This window comes from Danio aesculapii, chromosome 3, assembly GCF_903798145.1.
Source record: "Danio aesculapii chromosome 3, fDanAes4.1, whole genome shotgun sequence".
NCBI classification, from domain to species: Eukaryota; Metazoa; Chordata; class Actinopteri; order Cypriniformes; family Danionidae; genus Danio; species Danio aesculapii.
This window is the reverse complement of record NC_079437.1, coordinates 28,979,601-28,998,930: the sequence shown is the minus strand read 5'-3', so window position 1 is coordinate 28,998,930 and position 19,330 is coordinate 28,979,601. Positions and strand designations below refer to the sequence as shown.

Here is a 19,330-nt window from a genome sequence, read left to right as displayed (position 1 = left end):
ATATATTTGCGTATTTATTTATTGTTTTTGCAGGTTTCGTCCTCCATACTTTTGGGACTACGACAAAGTTTAAGTTTAGTCTTTAATATGAAATGAAAACCGACTGTATATATAATTTTACAGTTATGTAATATGATTGTGTAATTCGACAGATTAAAATAAATAAAGAAGTGAAAGATAAAGAGCGTACTTCACCAAAATTCAGACCTCAGAAAAAAAATTGTTTACAAACCGACCCGTGATTACGGTAATTTGGATATGACGTAACGCACCTTATCTATCTAATTTCTCTGGTTAGTGGTGCCATGTTCACGACAGTAATAAAAATCTGTGCTGGGTCAGAACAGTCAAAGGGTGTGTTTGGCACGCTGTCCAACCCACTGACACTCAGGGCGTTGCATTAAAACAAACAGAAAAAGTAAACATGGACAGAAAAGGTTCAACAAACTGTAGAGACGTCGGTCGGTTTAACTGTGCGTTCAACTGACGCAATTACGCACTGACGTAAACATCCTGCCCACACAATCGTTGACGCATAGAACATACGGATAGAGAGGGCTCCTCTATTGATACTCAAGTTCGTTGGATCCATGTTGTTTCAAGATCTTAGTTGTTTCGATTACGTTGCAATGTTTTCTGAGGACGTAAGTATTACACGGCGCTGCACCTGCTAAAGCAGCGGTAGCGCATTCATATCTGACAAAAAACAAACAAACTGCGCCTCAGTTTAAGTTGGTCGAAGTTATTTTTGGTGAAAGGCAGCGAGGCTGTCGACTTCAACTGTCAGTCTCATGTCGACGGAGGATTTGTCCACTTCCGACAGCGAGGCTGCCTTCGCGGGAGCCGGAGAGCGCTGGGCGCCCGTGGGAGCCGTGGCCAACCCGGAGGATGAGCACTGGAAGACGGGCGCGCAGGCTGGCTCTGTGTCCTCCAGCGATGGAGAAATGGTCTCCCGGCTGCGGAAGATGGAGGACGAGCAGGAACAGCTGAATTCATCGCTCCTCGCCTTAACATCTCACTTCGCTCAGGTGCAGTTTCGCCTAAAGCAGATCGTGCACGCGCAGAGCGATGAGAAGGAGAGGATGCTGCTGGAGCTCGAGGAGTTCGCCTTCAGAGGATGCCCGCATGTCGTCGGCTGCAGGGCGCAGGACGCTCATATGCTGGAAAACTCAGTGAGTTTCAATATGGTTTCACGAACAAGGAAAATAAAAACACGCATATTAAACCAAATATATAGTTAGTTGGTCATTTAGGCTAGTGTCTCTCATACAGGGGGGTTGAGCACTTTACAGCTGTACAGACAAAAAAAATAAAATAAAATAAAACTGACATTCCAGCTAAATGCCAACTTGGCCATGCTTGGAAGATAAGTTGTTTTGGAAAAAATATATTTTTTCTATATCTAAATATCTAAAAACCCTTTAACTGCATACTTACCAAATGGCTGACCGTGTTTTGACTGTTTTAAATAATGGTTTACACACACAGCATTGTTGGTTTACAATAAAATCAAACAAATTTAATCCTGTTGCACTACTACACTTGATTTTGGTTTTATTGTAAAAAAAAAAAAAAACAAGAAAAAAACAAAACATGTTGAATGAGAATCTGAATCTATTTTATGAATGTATTTTATGGCATACTTCATGAAAAAATTAAGATGATAAAATAATTTAATTTTAATTTTTTTTTTTTAATAAATTGGTCTTGCACTTTATATTTTATGTATTTATATATGTATTAATTCCGGTGCTTTTACCATAAATGGACATATTAACCATTTGGTAGAGAATTATATTTTAGAAATTATGAGATGTGTTGAAAAAAAAATGCATTGAGTGTGTTGAATAGCGACATTAGGAGTTAAGAAATGCAATCCAATTGTTTTTCTTTGTTGCACAGTTAAAGGGTTAAGGCCAGTTTAGTATGCTAGGCTGTTTCTTTTTCAGCTTTAATGGTAATCTTCTACAAACCAGACCCATTTTTGCTCTGAAAAAATGGGATTTGTAGCTGATGAAATGGTAACTTTTATATGCTGCTGACACCAAACATCACTGTCCCTCATGTGAGGGAGTCATGTTTTATGTTTTATTTGACATTCATATTTTAATGCATTAAAGTGCTGTACGTGGATAATTTGTATTTTTTTAATGTATTTTTAATCAGTTTATTAATTTCTTTAAGTCTAAATTTGATTTGATATTGTAATCTATTCTAATTTAATAATTTATTTAGTTTCACATTTCCCCCAACTGATTTTCTGAACAGTTTGCCTGGACCCATGTTTGAAAGCTTGTTTTGCTCTGCGAGCGCAAGAATACATTTTTTAAAATGGGAACAATAAAGTAACATAATCATACTCGCCCTTTAATCATCAAACATTAAAAGAAAATTGTGTAGAAAGACAACAAGTGTATCAAATACTGCAAACCACTCAACACACTGAGTAACCCAAAATATAGTACACAGCAATATTAGGTATCCCTGTATACTCATAATGTCTTTATGGTGTATCAATCATAGCTGAATTTAGAAAAAAGAAAGTGATTTCAGACATTTTTGCAGATAACAAATATTGTAATGACCTGATTTAGAAATGTTACATAAAATATTAGTAATATCAGAAAAGAGAAATCGCATCTCACAAGCTGTGAATTAAAACATACTTGGAAAACGATTTGGGCATTTTGGGGAGAAAGTTATATAGATCTAGTGACATATTGATGTGTGTTTTAGTGAATTATTTATGTGATATACGTTGGAAGTTAAATAGGGAGAGCATACCACAGATGCACAGTATATTCTGTTGTTGTTTTTACAGTGGAAGGCGATGGAAAATAGATAATTCAGTGGAATAAGGAGCTCTTGCTACAGATATTCTTGTTGTAGCATGTCTCATTAAATCACATTATTATTCAGGCACCTGAAAAAAGAACATGAAGCAAACCCCATCCCACACACACAAACACACACACAAACACACACACACACACACATCTGTGTTGTTAAAAAGCTTTGTTTTTTTGTCATTCAAACACCTTATCAGCAAACAATGATATCAAATACGGTAAAAGGAAGACTGGAAAGTCACTTTTTCCCTCCATTTCTTCCTGTAACTCCTCGTATGTTGAAGTATCCTGTTACTGCTATTAAAATGTCTTCCTTTCTCCTTATTTCCTCTTCTGCACACACTTTCTTGCAGGATGAATTGGTGAGTATAACATTGCCCTTGTGCAGCCTTTTCTGCTTGTGTTTACTTTATTCCTGGTATGACACACTTGGCTTGATTTACTTTTTATATTAATCGGTTACATTTTAGTACCTCAGAGTCCATTAAGCATACTCTTTTAATGTACAAAAGATTATGGTTATGTTGAATTTCTAGCAATGTCTGTTCTGAACTGTATTGCAATACTAGGAAAAGCAAAGCTAAACCAAATGAAGCAATCTAATTAAAATCTCATTATAATTATTCTCTGGAGCACATGCAAATATGTTCAGATCGCAACTAAATGTAAACACTATGGTTGACTTTAGTTGGTTTGACTTTGTGCTTCTGTAATTTGCAGAGTGAACGGGAGAAGAGGGAACGCTTGGAAGCTCAGAGAAACAAGCAGAAGGAACTGATTTTCCAGCTGAAGACTCAACTCGACGACCTGGAACGCTTCGCCTACCAGGAGGGCAGCTATGACTCACTGCCTCAGTCTGTCGTCATGGAGAGACAGAGGGTACGTCTGATCATACTCTCACTCTGTTAACATCAAGTCGTTTGAAGGTTCATCTTGTGAATTACTTTTCAATTAAAATTTTCTTATTATTAGAAATTTTAGCAGACATTCACTTGTAAATACACTTTTTTATATAAACCTAAAACTTTTAATATTTTAACAATTTGACCAAAAAAAGGAAAAGAAAAAAACTGTCTTAAAAATAATAACTCTATTATTATATTATAAAAAATTAATTATTAAACATAATTAAAAAAAACATAATTTTTAAAAATTACATTTAAACATAATTTCCTTCAACCACCCACCCACTAGTGCTATCCAATAGTAAAAGTAGGTACTAAAGGCATAGTAAACATATTAATTACAAGTTTGCAGAAATTAAATAAAAGGGGGGCATTTTTCTTTTAAATAACAAAACCTTGTCTATTAGGGTATACTAACCCCCCCCCCCCCCCCCCCCCCCTTAATTATTAGCCCGCCGTGTTTATTTTTTTCCCCAATTTCTGTTTAATGGAGAGATTTCTTCAACATGTTTCTAAACAGAATAGTTTAAATCACTCATCTCTAATAACTGATTTATTTTATCTTTGCCATGATGACAGTATAATATTTTACTAGATATTTTTCAAAACACTTCTATACAGCTTAAAGTGACATTTAAAGGCTTCACTAGGTTAATTAGGTTAACTAGGCAGGTTAGGGTAATTAGGCAAGTTATTGTATAACGATGGTTTGTTCTGCAGACTATCAAAAAATATAGCTTAAAGAGGCTACTAATTTTGTCCCTAAAATGGTGTATAAAAAAATTAAGAACTGCTTTTATTCTAGCCGAAATAAAACAAATCTCCAGAAGAAAAAATATTATCAGACATACTGTGAAAATTTCCTTGCTCTGTTAAACGTAATTTGGGAAATATTTGTAAAAAATTCAAAGGGGGGCTAATAATTCTGACTTCAACTGTACCTGATTTTTTTCCAGATGTAATGCACCCGTTAACTCTGTCAACTATAATTTAAGATTTGGAACAAAAAAGGATATGTTTTTTTTGCAAGGGATCAACCCATATACAGTTATACTGCATAAAACTGTTGTTGTACCCATGTAAGTCTCAAAAATGTTTCGGAAACTCCAAATGTAATTAATATAGGATCTGCTTCAATAGGAATGTCTAATGTATCTGAAAAAACCTGAAATATTTAGTTCCAGGAACTCTGTAATTTGGGACACAAAACATAGGTATGAGACAGGTTGGAATCTATCTACATTTGTCACACAATGACAACACATCTGGAAATATTTTATTCAGTTTACACTTGGAATAATGAAGCACTTTAAACTGAATGAGACATTGCCTTGCGTTAATGGAACATCTGTGAACCAGTTCAAGACTTTGTTCCCAAATTTCACTTGGAATTTCTACTGCAAGTTCTTCTTTCCAAGCAGATTTATTGTTCCCCATAGATGGACTTTTCACCTGTTCTAAACATTTGTAAAGCAAGGAAATGGTACTACCATCTTTAAGACTTCTTTTCAGAAATGTGTCCAGATACATGGGTGAGGCCTTGTCAAAATTAGAATGTTAGAATAAAATTTAGCTATTATTATTTTTAAATATTTATTTAAATTATTTATTTATTATTATTATTTATTAGTTCACCTCAGAAGAATATTTCACCCACAAATGAAAAAAATCCAGGATAAAGTGTTGAAGACAAATTTATTAGTCCTGTGAATTTTTTTAATGCTTTTTCAAAATATCTCCTTTGAGATATTTACCAGAGTAAGGAATTTTTCAGTTTTTCTGTTCATTCATTCATTTTCTTTTCGGATGAGTCCCTTTTTTAATCTGGGGTCGCCACAGCGGAATGAACCGCTAACTTATCCAGCATCTGTTTTACACAGTGGATGCCCATCCAGCTGCAACTCATCACTGGAAAACATCCATACACTCTCATTCACACACATACACTACGGGCAATTTAGCCTACCCAATTTACCTATAGCGCTTGTCTTTGGACCGTGCTACCCAATGCACCACCGTGCAGCCCAGTATTTCTGTTATTTTGTCTTCTTATTATTATTATTTTTTCTTTTGGCTGGAATAAAAAAGGAAAAGTTTTTAAATAATTAAAAACTACTATGGTCAATTATTATATATTATTATGAAATAATTTTGTGCAACACAATAAGGGTGTTCAAAACAGCCATAATATAACAATAATATGAACACAAACGCTCATGATTAATGTACATTCATGATTATATTCATGTATATGAATATTTATCATTATTCATTAATTTTTCTTTGGCTTAGTCCCTTTATTCATCAGGGGGCACCACAGCGGAATGAACCGCCAACTTCTCCAGCATATGTTTTACACAGCGAATGCCCTTCCAGCTGCAACCCATCACTGGGAAAGATTGTTTATCATTATTTACAATAATATATTTTGGTTGTTATACAAGTTGTTGCATGTATGAATTCGTATATTATAAAGAATGATGAAGATCCTGCTTTTGCTAATGCATCCTTTCCACAAGTTATTATTACTGTAAAAAGTGAATCCCGGCAAATAATGTGATTTTGAAGAAGCTACTGTATGTGTGTCCAGGCCATCCTCTTAAAATAAGCACAAAAAATAGGTCATAAACTCGAGAAAACAACTTTAGTTAAGTCGTGATGATAAGAAAACATCTTATATGTTGAGGTCACCAGAAAATTAAGTCATAATAATGAGAAAAGAACTTTTGATATGTCCAGATCATGAGAATATTAAATCATGATCACGAGAAAACAAGAAAGGACTTTAAGAACTTCCGTAGACTGTAAATCACTTTTTTCTTTCAAAGAACAATAAAGAAGATCATGAAACTGTGTTCCTCCCTACATTATAAATGGATTTATTATAAAATACAGGTCAGTGGCTACTAGCACTTTTAAAGTCATAAAAAATATCTAAAAGAAAGTTAGCACCGACACATACATCATAGGGCTCTATTTTAACGATCTAGGCACAAAGTCTGAAGCACAGGGCGCAAAAGCATTAAGGGCGTATCTGAATCCACTTTTGCTATTTTAAGGATGAAAAAATACGCTCTACCCTGCGGGGCATGGTCTAACTGGGTTGAGCTTATCCTCTTAATGAGTTATGGGTGTGTTTTAAGCATAAACCAATCAGAGTCTCATCTCACATTCCCTTTAAGAGTCAGTTGCGTCGCGCCATGGTGCATTTGCTATTTACATGGCGGACTTTGTAAGTGGAAAAACTGAACGCTTTAGTAGAGAGAAAACAGTTAAACAGACCATCTGCAGTGTGAGAATGAGAAAATGAGCCTCCTCCATTCGGCCTTTCCTTTCTCTCACTTTCTCTCTTTTGTGGATAAGGAAACTGTGTTGTACCCACAGACATCCATTAGCCTACATATTCAATTTAGTTAGTTAAGCACAAAGATTTGTTTCAAAACTATTTCAAAATTCAGTTCTAATTTCCAGCAAACGAATAAATGAACAATAATAACGAAGTGTGGTCAAACAACTGAGTTATATCCAAACACATGCTATGCCCCATATGGTCCAAAACCTGACAGGTGGACAAATCTAAGCTTGTTTTTAATAAAACAAATATAAATATGCATTTAATAAATAATACTGCTAATAATAATAACTTTATACAAAAGAAAATTGTCATGAATAAACTGAAAAAAGCCCCCTGAGATAAAGAAGGCATGAAGGCAGTGGTTTTTATATTTATGTAGAAAGTAATATTTTTAAAACAAGAAAATTGCTGTTGCGTTGGTCTGAAAATAGCAACACGTTGTGGAAACATGTCTTGCACCTTATTGCGCGAGGTGTATGATAGGCCCCATAATGCAACAGGACGATTGTGCTCCAGACTGTTGTGAATTTTCTGAGGACCACTGCCAAAGCTGTGGACTAAAAGTAATACTCTTGTAAATAACATTCAGTTAATGTTCCGACCAATCATTTGCTATATAAGACCCTAATATGTCATCAGAAGCCATGGTTATTTCATTTGTTTAATTGTCTTATATGCTATTTTTTTATTTACTCTAAAAGTGTTGCTAGCCATTGACAAACATTTTATGAAACAAAGAGGACAAGGTTTCAGCTAAGAAAAAAAACATCTTTACTGAAGTATAAAAGTCAGCTGTATCTTGGATGGCCTGAACATTTTTTTATCAAACAAATCTTTTTAAATGAAATCTTTCTGATACTGTAGGTGATCATCGATGAGCTGATCAAGAAGCTGGATGTGAATCTGAATGAAGACATTGGCAATCTCACACCAGAAGAGCTTCGGCAGAGAGTGGACGCCGCTATAGCTCAGATCGTCAACCCGGCTCGAGTCAAAGAGCAGCTGGTTGAGCAGCTCAAAACCCAGATCAGAGACCTGGAGATGTTTATTAACTTCATACAGGGTGAGGAGATCTGCTTATGGTTCAGTGATTTTAATCAAATAGACTGTAGCGTTCAAGTTTCTTTTAATTGATATAGAAAGAAGTCTCTTGTGCTCACTAGGGCTGCATTTATGTAATCTAAAAACAGTAATATTGTGCAAACTATTGGTATAAAATAACATTTCTTGTTTTATGTATTTTTGAAAATGTAGCCAATATTACTCCAGTCTTGCACTCCAGTAGCAGTGGTTCCCCAGTCAGGTCTAGTAATCTAACATTTATTGAGTAATGTGACATGTACAGAACACTCTACTGTAGAATCGTTAGTTGGACCAATTTAGTTCAGAGTTTGTTTTAATTTAGATTAATAACCTTGTCAGTGTGGCAAAATTATCCAATTATGGGAAAAAAAAGGTTTCTTTATAAAGCAGCTCAACAGAAGAGAGTTATGTCATTATCCTGATCAATTTAATTAATATCTCATTTGTCGATGGTGAGAAGTTTATTAGTTATTTAACAACTTTAAGACAAAATTGTCATTTTGCAGTGTATTTTACAAGTCTTTGACTTGGTCTAAATGTTTGGACTTCAGTGCTTCAGTGTCACGTGATCCATCATAAATCAATCTGATAATTTCTTCTTATTACCAGTGTTTCAAAAATGCTTAATATTTTGTAGAAACTGTGGTATTTTTTTTAAAGATCCTTCATTAAATAGTTTTTAACTAATTGTTTGATCAAAATAAAAATATTAAAAGAAAATCCTACTTTACCCCAAACTGTAATAAGTGCTATTGACTTTTAATATGTACAAATGACTGGTTTCCTGTGTAAAAATTCTGACCTATATTGAGTTTAATTTCCTTTATGTCACCTATTAAAAACACTCTTTTATCTCTGACACTTTCCCAGCACATTTGCAACAGACACTTTCTTACAATCATCCATATCTGTAGAAAAAAAACATTGTGCATTTCTGAGGTGTGCCTCACCCAGGTGAGTGGGCTTGATAAACCACCCGTAAAAACAAACATTTAACTATTTGCACCAAACATTTAAATTAAACTCCATCTTACAAGTACTCAACAATGTTTATGTGTGAATGTACCACAAATCTACTACATAATTGTTTTCTTCAACCTCTTGCACAATATTGTCTCATTGAAAAGTACTCGTGTAGTCTGTCTTAGGCCATAGTATAGTTTAAGTATTTATGTTATATGTATATCTAGATTACCGCTCCAGTATGTTAGTTATGTATAGGGTTAAAATAGCTCTTACGTTCAGGGTTTTGTTCATATTTATGATTATATTTATTTATGTAGCACTGTGGTCCTGCAAGACATGACATTTTGTGTGTGCCCACAAATGTAGCGAAATGACAGTAAAGCTCAACTCGACTTGAGGAATTAGAGTAATAAATAAATGCATTCAGATTCACATCACTGTTCTTGCCCTTCTCAGATGAAGTGGGGAACCCTCTGTTAAATGATGGTACGAAGAGCCAGCCAACCCAAGCAGCCGGACCAAACACTGGAGCCACTGGAGGAATGAAGCGAGGTGATTTCACTTTATAATGCCATTTTTTCATGTTAAAAAGTTAAGAAACTAACTTGAAATCCTTTATACCACCTACAGTGGATCCCGAACAGGCTCAGCGGATGCGGGAAACGGGGCTCCAGCTGATTCAGAAAGCTCTAGCAGTGCTGCAGATTTTTGCTCTGAGCCAGTTTGGATGTGCCGCGGGTCATGTGCCCCAAAACATGTGGTCTCAGGGTGCCGAGGCCCAAGATTACGGCCCTCTTCTGCAGAAACTTGAAGGAGCGGTGGAGCGAGTCCGTCTGCTAGCCTCCCGCCATCAGCCCTCATCTCTAGATGAACACGTGGTCAGTTATTCTGCCTCCCTATCGCCTGAAGGACCTCGGGACGAACTCACCGCCTCAGTGCGTAAAGAGCTGGCCGTGGCGCTCCGGGACCTGCTATCCCATGGACTGTATGCTCCTTCTCAGGGCATGAGCCTGGTCCTGGCTCCCATTTCCTGCCTGCTCCCCTTCAGCTCTTCCCCTCAGACCCTGCATCCCTGGGAGCTTTTTGTCAAGTACTATCATTCCAAAAACGGACAGGCGTTTGTTGAATCGCCTGCTCGGCAGCTCTCACAATCCTTTAGTTTGCCAGTAGGGGGCGGTCCTGTGACGGTCACACCCAAACAGTCTCTGTTATGGGCCATCCACACGGTCCTCAAAGAACACAGACGATTCAAACGAAGCACAGACTCCGAGTTTAAGGCGTTAGTTTGCATGGCGCTCAATGAGCAACGGCTTGTGTCCTGGCTCAACCTGCTGTGTAAATCTGGGACGCTTATACACTCACACTACCAGCCCTGGAGCTACATGGCTCAGACGGGCTTTGAAGGGGCTCTGCGCATCCTGGGCCGCATCAGCCATCTTAAATTCAGCCTTCCTGTAGACTTGGCGGTCAGGCAGCTGAAAAACATCAAAGATGCTTTTTAAGCATTGGGGAATAGAAAGAGGTAAAGGGAACCTCCATAACATCACAATGTTAAAAAAAATTACAACAACTATATTCTGTAGAGCTGTGTCAAAAGTGATTCGGGAAATTGACTCTGTAGAGATTTTCAAAATGGATCACGATTCTCCCTTGAAGTGATTCAGACCTTAGTTTATAACAGCAGATGGCGCTGTTTGTTTCACATACACAGTGTTTACTTGCATACAAAACCTAAAATAATCATTAAGGTTTAAGCCAATTACAAAATTGTTCATAGTGAGCTGTGTTTACATTAATCTCATGACATAAAAGCCAACTTGCATGAAGGTTTAAAACTAGCCTAAAGCACTGTCTGCTGTTAAAAACTGCATTTAGAATCCATTCAGGTGAGTTAGTAGTTTAGAATCGATGCAATATCAATTTCTCTAACTATTTTTGTCACGGCTTTAATATTTTGCTAAACACTAAACATCTCATTTCAGAAATTTAAATCGATTAAAAAAAGTACTTCCTGATCAAGGGATAGTTCATCCCCCCACCCCCCAACCCCACCCCTCTACAAAAAAAGTATTTACTCTCTGGTCATCCAAGAAGTAGATGACTTTGCTTACTTCATTAGAACAGGAAAGAAAATATTTAGCTGAAAATCCTTTGGTGATTCATAAAATGAAAGTCAATGGGATTTGAGGCAAAATTAATACATTTGGCGCATCAGTCCGAGCAAGGAAATCACCATTGTAACATTATTACCTGTGATCCACAACCTCAACAAACAGTCATAAATGTGTTCTTGGCAATCTGGAGTCTTTTGTGGCATCATGATGTGAGAGGGTGTTGTAATAATGCTGTAAATAACGATCAATTTCTTGCAAATACAAATAGTTTCGCTTTATAACACCTCAAGGTATCATCAGAAGCCACAGGTATTAGTTTAGTCATAAAAACTGTAGCTGACTACTTGCATAAACCGTGACCACAGTTTCAGCTTAAATCTTAATTTGTTCTGCTAAAGAAAAAAGTCAGCTGCACCTTTGATGACTTGAGGCTGAATTTTCATTTTTGTATGGACTATCCTGAAAACTTACACAACTCATGCACTTTTCTTGAGACTCCATGTTGCTGTTAAATTGAAAACCTGCAATTCTGATGAAGGCAGGTTTTAATATGCTGCATTAATATTAATATAACTCAAAGAAAATGTGCTCAGTTTATTGACCCTGAGCATCTGACTGCCTCCATGAAGCCTTTCTTAAGGGCATTTATTATGTCAAGCTTTTACCAAAACCAACCACTTCACTCTTTTAATACAAGTATAATTGATTACTTGAACCATTGCGTATGTTTGAGATGCACTACGGTATCTATAAAACACTACTATATATATATATATAAAATAGTAATTTAAGTATGTTTAAGTTGTTATCTTTATGTAGCCAAATGCACTCATTTCCTTAGCTTTCACTAAATTATTTGTTACCGACAAATCAAAATGTCTATTTACAATCATGATTGATTTCCTTTTGCATTATTTAAGGTCGTTATATTTCACGAACTGGTCTATGTTTTCATATTACTCTATGAAGAGACCATCGTACAGGTCAATCAACACACTCAGGTCATTCCGAACAAACAAAGACATCCTCACTGGTGTTTGTAAATCACTGGATTCCTCTCTCTTCAACTTATTTTTTCCCACAGACTGGCCTGTTCCAGCCCAAAAAAAGATTGTAAGATAAATAAAATATGCTTGTTCGCTGCTACAGGAGAAAATGCACAGCTTGTAAACTGAATTACAAGCGTGTTGTCAAACACATTTGCTGAATATGAAACTGATATGCTGCATATCGATGCCGACTGAATTATTTATTTCCTGTTTTGCTAACGCCGGCGTTCTGAAGCTCTGCTTGAATATCTACTATTTCCACGTCTTGTCAATCCTTGTTTACTGCTCTGAAATCCTGAATGTACAATCTTCCAAATTGTATCCTGCTACTTTACTAGTTCTGATTCAAAACATCCTGAACACTGTAAGAATTCAGTAAGAAGGGGTTGTTTGTTAACATATCCTGGAAATGGGCTCAGTTTCGATTTTTGGATTTCTCTGCACCGGTTTGGATGAATGGTTTTCAAACAGTGATTAGCCCTCATCAACTAGCTTTTTTTATTTAAAGTACTTTTTTTTGCTATTTCCCATAATATTTATTCAAGACATTGTTATATTTCTAGGTCTTCAAACATACAGTTATGATTCCTGATATTTGACCATTGACAATTACTCTCCTCTTTTTAAATTCTTCCATCATTGCTGGATGTAACCGGATGTAATGGAGATTTTTTTCAGTGATTAAATGTTCTGGATGCTCTTTCAGTCTGTCACATTCTCTCCATACTTTTACTGTTGTTGTCATCTTTTGTTTCCTTAAATCATTAATTAGTATACTTATGTTTTACGAAATACATTTAATCAATAGCAACAGATTTAGTAATGGTTCATAGTAATAGTAATTAATTTCACATATGCACATCTAAAAAGTAGACAGCTTCAGAGTTATTATATTGAAAAAATCTGACAGTTTTTCTCAGTGGCTTTGGTGCATTTCTCACAACACAATTTACGTTTGCACAACAGTTAATGCGTTTCTCAAAACAATTAGTGCAAACTGCAAAACCTTGTTGATAACCTGCAAAAGCGTGTGACCTGCTCAAAATGGAGAGCTCATTCCTCAAAAGCAAGTATTGATGTCAATGAAAGTATCAGTGTCATCAAGATGAAAAGTCCTGACACCATTGTTTATGAACAAGATAATCAAATGGATTTGTCGTTTTTTCATTATCACAGTTTACTCTGTTCATTTTTTCCCATGTAAAATAAGTCAGATTTTGGTGACACTTCCTGAAAATGCTCAAGACAGCACTATATACTATTTACACAGCCATTTAAAAACTACAGTAAAGTTAGACATCACTGCATTTAGTGAGGTATCTGAGTACGACACTGGATATGTATGTTTCACGTGTTTACGCTCTTTGTAATTCTAATTTAATCACAGTATTGTGCAAAAGAATAAATACACCCTTATTTACATCAAACATAAACTCCCACTGGGTAGAGCTGTGCACAACTATAAACAATATTGCAGTACATATTGGAACTGAACCTACAACATACACAGGTCTGTAAATCATTCCTCAAATTGTTCAATTTAGAAGGCATTTTCAGGAAAAAATAAAGATTTATTTCATAAATCATCCCTTTATCAATTTATTCGCCTATGTAAATTGTTTAATTTCACACACGTGAACTAGAAAACGCATTTCTTCATATAGTCTTATTTTTAAAACTCGATCGTATGAGTTAGTTTCAAACACTGCAGTAGAGGGTGGTGTTTATCCTGCTTTACCACGAACACTTCGCGCATTGTGACGGAAATACGTCACTCGCGGCGGGTGTCAAGGGTCACGCTCGCTCTTTCTACTTCCTTTCCTGTTGTCGTCGGCCATAGAGCACCATCAGTAAGTTTCACACACGAGAAATTAATCCACGAACATCGATAAACAAAAGAGACCTGCGGCTTTGCGTTCATGTCACTCACGCAGGGGATGTTCCTGTCAACAGTCTAAAGTGTTTATTGAATAAATATCACACTGACAGTGGCAGATAACGGGTTTATAGCTGCACCGTCTTGCTTGCTTCCAACATGATAGCTGTGCTACCGGTCGCGATAGATGAGCAGCTGAGGCAACATATGCTTGTGTATAATATAATCAAACCTATATGTTAATTAGTCCAAATAAAGCTTTGTTGCGAAGTGCTCTGACGTTTATTCCAACGTAAGCGTTTTAATACGACTAGAAACTAGTTAGCATAAGCTGCTATGTGTATGGTAGATGCGGGTCTGTTACAAATGTGCTGCACTTAAATCAACTTGCTTTCAGAGTTTTAACTTAAACGTGGTTTACAATAATTGGGGATTTGTACATGACAAAATTGCTGGTGATGTTAACTGCTTGTGTTCTAGTTGGTGTCTTGCCTTCAGGATTGGTGTGGAACTAATGTGACGTCTGTTTTTCAGAGATGGGCAAGTTTATGAAACCTGGTAAGGTGGTGATGGTCCTGGCTGGACGATATGCCGGACGCAAGGCTGTGATTGTTAAGGTAACATTACTTCCATTAATATCTCATCCTCTCTCATTGGGTAGTTTTCCAACTATATGCTCTGGGTGTCAGCAGAGTAGTGGTTGAAAACAGAAGAATAGAAGTGTTCATATTAACCGTTACTTTGGCTGAGATTCTGAAAACATTTTCAAACCTACTCCCGAGAACTCATGGGGTAGTGAAGTGTACGTTTAGAAGTGCAAGTGAAGAGTTTGTTTGTCATGTAATTGTAACTTACAAATGCACAATAAAATTTAAAGTGCAGGTGAAGTGATGTTAGATGCAGGGAGGTTATGTGCAACTTGGCATTTGTAGTTTGGCCTAATTCCATTCGTTATTCCTATTTATACTACATGTACTTTTTTGAACTGCATTGGACAGGGTGTCTGCGGGCTCTTAAAATGTATTAAGTTGATAAATCCATTGAGAAAATTAAGGCCCTTAAAAGCTATTAAGAAGTCTTAATCACATTTTTACAAGGTCTTCAATTTAGTTCAAGCGTTGTCCAAAGTGTTTGACTTCAAAAAAGCATAAATGTATGTATTTTCATATTAACAACGGCATGCTCAATCCATGCGATTGGTTCGAGCCAGGGCATGTCTGGTCAAGCTCCTCCATCTGGGTTATGTCACGTAATTTGCGGCAAACGCGGGCACCTCCATTGAAAAGAAACTTGAACAGCCCCTAAAAGGCCGCCATCATTTGCGATCTCCAGCAGTTGATCTTTGTGCACAGACATGGTGGATTCACCTGATTTGTTGACAAATGGGTTGTAGATCCATTCCATGGCGGTTTGTGGGTCCTTCAGTGGGCATGTTCCCCATAGCAAAGAAAAATTTCAAAGACGTCTGTTTCTTTTCTGCTTGTTGGTTAAATTTGGGTGCTCAAGTGACCGAGATGTAAATGAGAATATGGTCATTTTTCAAAATAATTAAGGAATTTTTGGGACCAATTGATCCGCGGACCGGTACTGGTCCACGTGGATGAGGACTGCTTCCCTAAGGGATACATTTGCTGTATACTCAATATACTCAATCAACATATATTGACCTTTTTTCTGATCTTTTTCTCCTTTCAGAACATTGATGATGGCACCGCAGACCGTCCTTACAGCCACGCTCTGGTCGCAGGCATTGACCGTTATCCTCGTAAAGTTACAGCAACCATGGGCAAGAAGAAGATTGCCAAGAGGTCCAAGATCAAGGCCTTCGTGAAGGTGTTTAACTACAACCACCTCATGCCAACCAGGTTTGTAAACCCAGACCCTTGTGGAGGGTCATCTTTCGTTTCATTGGTGCATCTTGACTCTTGAATCAATTCACAAACATTTAGAATTTATTCTGCATTCAAATGAGTTTGACAGTGGGGGCATGAGTTACAAAATGAAAAATAAGTGTGGACTACCATGTGTATGTAATATGCTGCTGAATTTGCTTCATTTGCACAAAGATGAAGAACCTTGATGTGACTACAAAGTAGGGCTGCACAGTACATTGTTTCAACTAGATATTACAGTGTGGGCATTCAGAATAGTCACATTGCAGCATCTGCAATGTAAAGTGGGGATTAGTCTTGTTGATAAGCAATTTAGATTGTACAGCATTACTAAATTAATGTTAATAATATATTGTTAATATGGATTGTGTTCTTGTGATCGCTGATATCATGATCTATCATCGCGGGCAAAATATATCGATTACTGTACCTGAATGCCTGACTAATTTCACTTATCTTTGCTCCATCTAATAATTTCCATTTCTTTATTTCGCTCCTCTACAAACTTATTCTAATCAAAGTTAAGGATTTTATTCCAAATAGAGCTATTCAAGTCATCTGCTGAAATGTTCATATCGCAATATAAATCGCAGCAAAGTAAAATATCGCTATGACAGATTTTTCCAATATCATTTTGAATTTTATTTATTAAGAATTGTTCTGTTTACCATCGGAGCTTCTGGAAGAACCATTTGTTCTTGCCCACCTTGTACCTGTTAAAGAAACATACCGTCATCATGTTGGAGGAACGCAAGCTCGTCATAGCGAGAGCTTCAAAGTGAATAGGATGTCCAGTGTGAACCCACATAATTAGATCAGAACTTGAAGTCCCTCATGAGTCCCATCCCTAATGATGTGCCGCAAAGCCTGAGTTACACTGTGATGACAGATGCAGATGAACACCAGATTACAGCGCATCACTTCTCTGACACTCTACAACTATTTTACTATGTTCAGCTGGCTAGAACAGACTCTGATAGATGCCAACAGACACCGGCATGGGTAACACTGATCTGATAAAAGCAGATGAAGTTACTGTCTGTCTGTATTTGTCATTGCAGCGTAAATTAGGCTTATAAAACTGAAAGTTACCCTGAAAACTTATTTCGCTCACTAAGAGCTGGTTTTATGTGATCAGAAATATTTGAAATGGTTTCAGCATCACTGCTCAAGTGTTGTGTCGCTGACCTTCAGAGAACATAGGATTGTCATTTGACATGTACGTATTTGTTCATTTAGCAGATGCTTTTTCATCCATTGCTGCTGTGCCTGTAGAGCAGTTGAGGGTTAATTTCAAAGTTTAAAACTATTGTGCTGCGTAACATTTTTATAGAAAGTGTTCAGAAGGACGGTAATTTCAGCATTGCAATATTTAAACCGTTTGATTTCTTGCTGAAGTCCGTTCTTTTGAAACTGTGCAACTAGTCCCAAGATTTGAATAGAAATGTATATAGAAGTGGTTATAAAGTTTTCAAAGTGTGGTTTTTAGCTACACTTGTCTAGTTTAGACAGTTTATGATTCCAGTGGACCTTCCTGTTTTGTTGAATGTGGGGATTGTTGGATGGATGATCCTATGTGATGTGATTTCTTATGCAGATGCAAGTAACTACTAGATTCTCAGTAGGTTTTCCTAGTTTATTTTAATTCTAGGTTTTCATTTCATAGAAAATGCAGAGACTTTTGAAAATTGGTTTAAATTTTATTTAATGTATCATTTATCTTTATGTAAAGATGTTTGTAAAAACCTTGTACGTTGCACACTATAAGTATGCTAGTACTTGATAACCAAAACTAGGAATGCAGTTTTAGTTGTTAAATTAAACACGACTTGCAAATATATATTGTTTAAAAAATATTACAAAGAAATTTTGGGTTTTAGTGCATCCATATTTTTGGGGGTTTGGCCCATAATATTTATTTTGGTGCATCCATAACCAAAACATTACTTTTTAACAATTAATTCTCTTATTAATTAACTCTTGTTGCATAAACTGTTATATATAGTATGAAAGTGGTGAATTTAAATGTAAAAATTTAAAAGAAAAATTTTTTCCCTACTACTGAATTTGAGTCAAATTAGTATGTCATAGTTCTCGCATACGGTTTTATGATTTTTTTGTAATATAAATTTGGACATGCCATTCTCTAGGGGTGTCAAAATGCAATGATTAGGGATGTTCTATTTTGTATCAATTTTTTTTTCTGTCTAATGAACGCATGCAGTGTTTAATTCTGTCCATTTGCTTGTCTTTCCTCAGATACTCTGTTGACATTCCTCTGGACAAAACCGTTGTCAACAAGGATATTTTCAGGGATCCTGCTCTGAAACGCAAAGCCAGGCGAGAGGCCAAGGTGAAGTTTGAGGAGAGGTACGTGTTTGTCAAGAGATGCTCAAGTTCTTTTTTTTGCAGTTTAATGGATTACTGGTGTTGAATGTGTCATTAAATAATGTAAATCATGTTATGCTTGCATGTAAACGGCTATAAACATTCTCATTCAGACATCATATAATTAGATTCTTGAATCAGTTAAATGTTGCGGCAGAAGTTGGCTCAATACTGTGGGTTGAACCTGCTACATGTTCAGAGACTGACTTTAGTAACAAATCTGATCTCGGGCACTGGACATCCTGTTCACTCGCTATGACGCGCTTGTGTTCTTCCAACATGTGATGACGGTATGTTTCTTTTGCAGGTACAAGACGGGCAAGAACAAATGGTTCTTCCAGAAGCTGAGATTCTAAGCTTTCGTTGGTTTCACAAATAAATCTGTAAAAATCCCACAAAGTGGTCCATGTCATGTTTCTGTGGAAAATGATCAACTTATTTTTTGTTATTACTGGAGTCATGATAATCCTTTTGGGTAGTGATCGCACGTTTAAAATTTATTTATAGCATCAAGATGTCACGATTTGTACTGGTAAATGTTTCTAAAGGTGCTGCTGAGATGAAATTGTACAAGAGTTCTGTAGAAATCCAAACATACAGATAAACCAAACAAAATTCTGAAATTATCTTGGTGTAATAATGGAATGGCACAAGGAAGAACTGAACTACTGAAATGCATTTAATTCTTTGTGTAATCTTTTTAGTTATTTTCTTTTTAGTTTTTTAATTCAGGGATCATTCTATTGGCTTTATTTTCCTAAAAGCAGTTGGACTTTAAAGCAGCAACTACACCTTTTAAATATATTTTCTGAGAAAAATGGGGATGTTCAATATTTTGCTTTACATAGACACA

At 36.3% G+C, this 19,330-nt stretch overlaps 2 protein-coding genes across 2 annotated transcripts; both read left to right on the top strand.

Moving 5' to 3' along the window:
- Nucleotides 1-639: 639 nt before the first annotated feature.
- rundc1 (RUN domain containing 1) lies at nt 640-13,007 on the top strand. The gene is made up of 5 exons (XM_056453568.1): nt 640-1,172; nt 3,570-3,728; nt 7,974-8,172; nt 9,615-9,710; nt 9,789-13,007. The coding sequence occupies exons 1-5, from the start codon at nt 792-794 to the stop codon at nt 10,658-10,660; spliced, it is 1,707 nt and encodes a 568-aa protein (XP_056309543.1). The 5' UTR covers nt 640-791; the 3' UTR covers nt 10,661-13,007.
- A 1,072-nt stretch (nt 13,008-14,079) lies between these two features.
- On the top strand, nt 14,080-18,876 carry rpl27 (ribosomal protein L27). Its single transcript, XM_056453567.1, has 5 exons — nt 14,080-14,171; nt 14,732-14,814; nt 15,893-16,062; nt 18,349-18,459; nt 18,785-18,876. Exons 2-5 carry the CDS (start codon nt 14,734-14,736, stop codon nt 18,831-18,833), a joined length of 411 nt encoding a protein of 136 aa, XP_056309542.1. The 5' UTR covers nt 14,080-14,171; nt 14,732-14,733; the 3' UTR covers nt 18,834-18,876.
- The last annotated feature ends 454 nt before the right edge of the window (nt 18,877-19,330 follow it).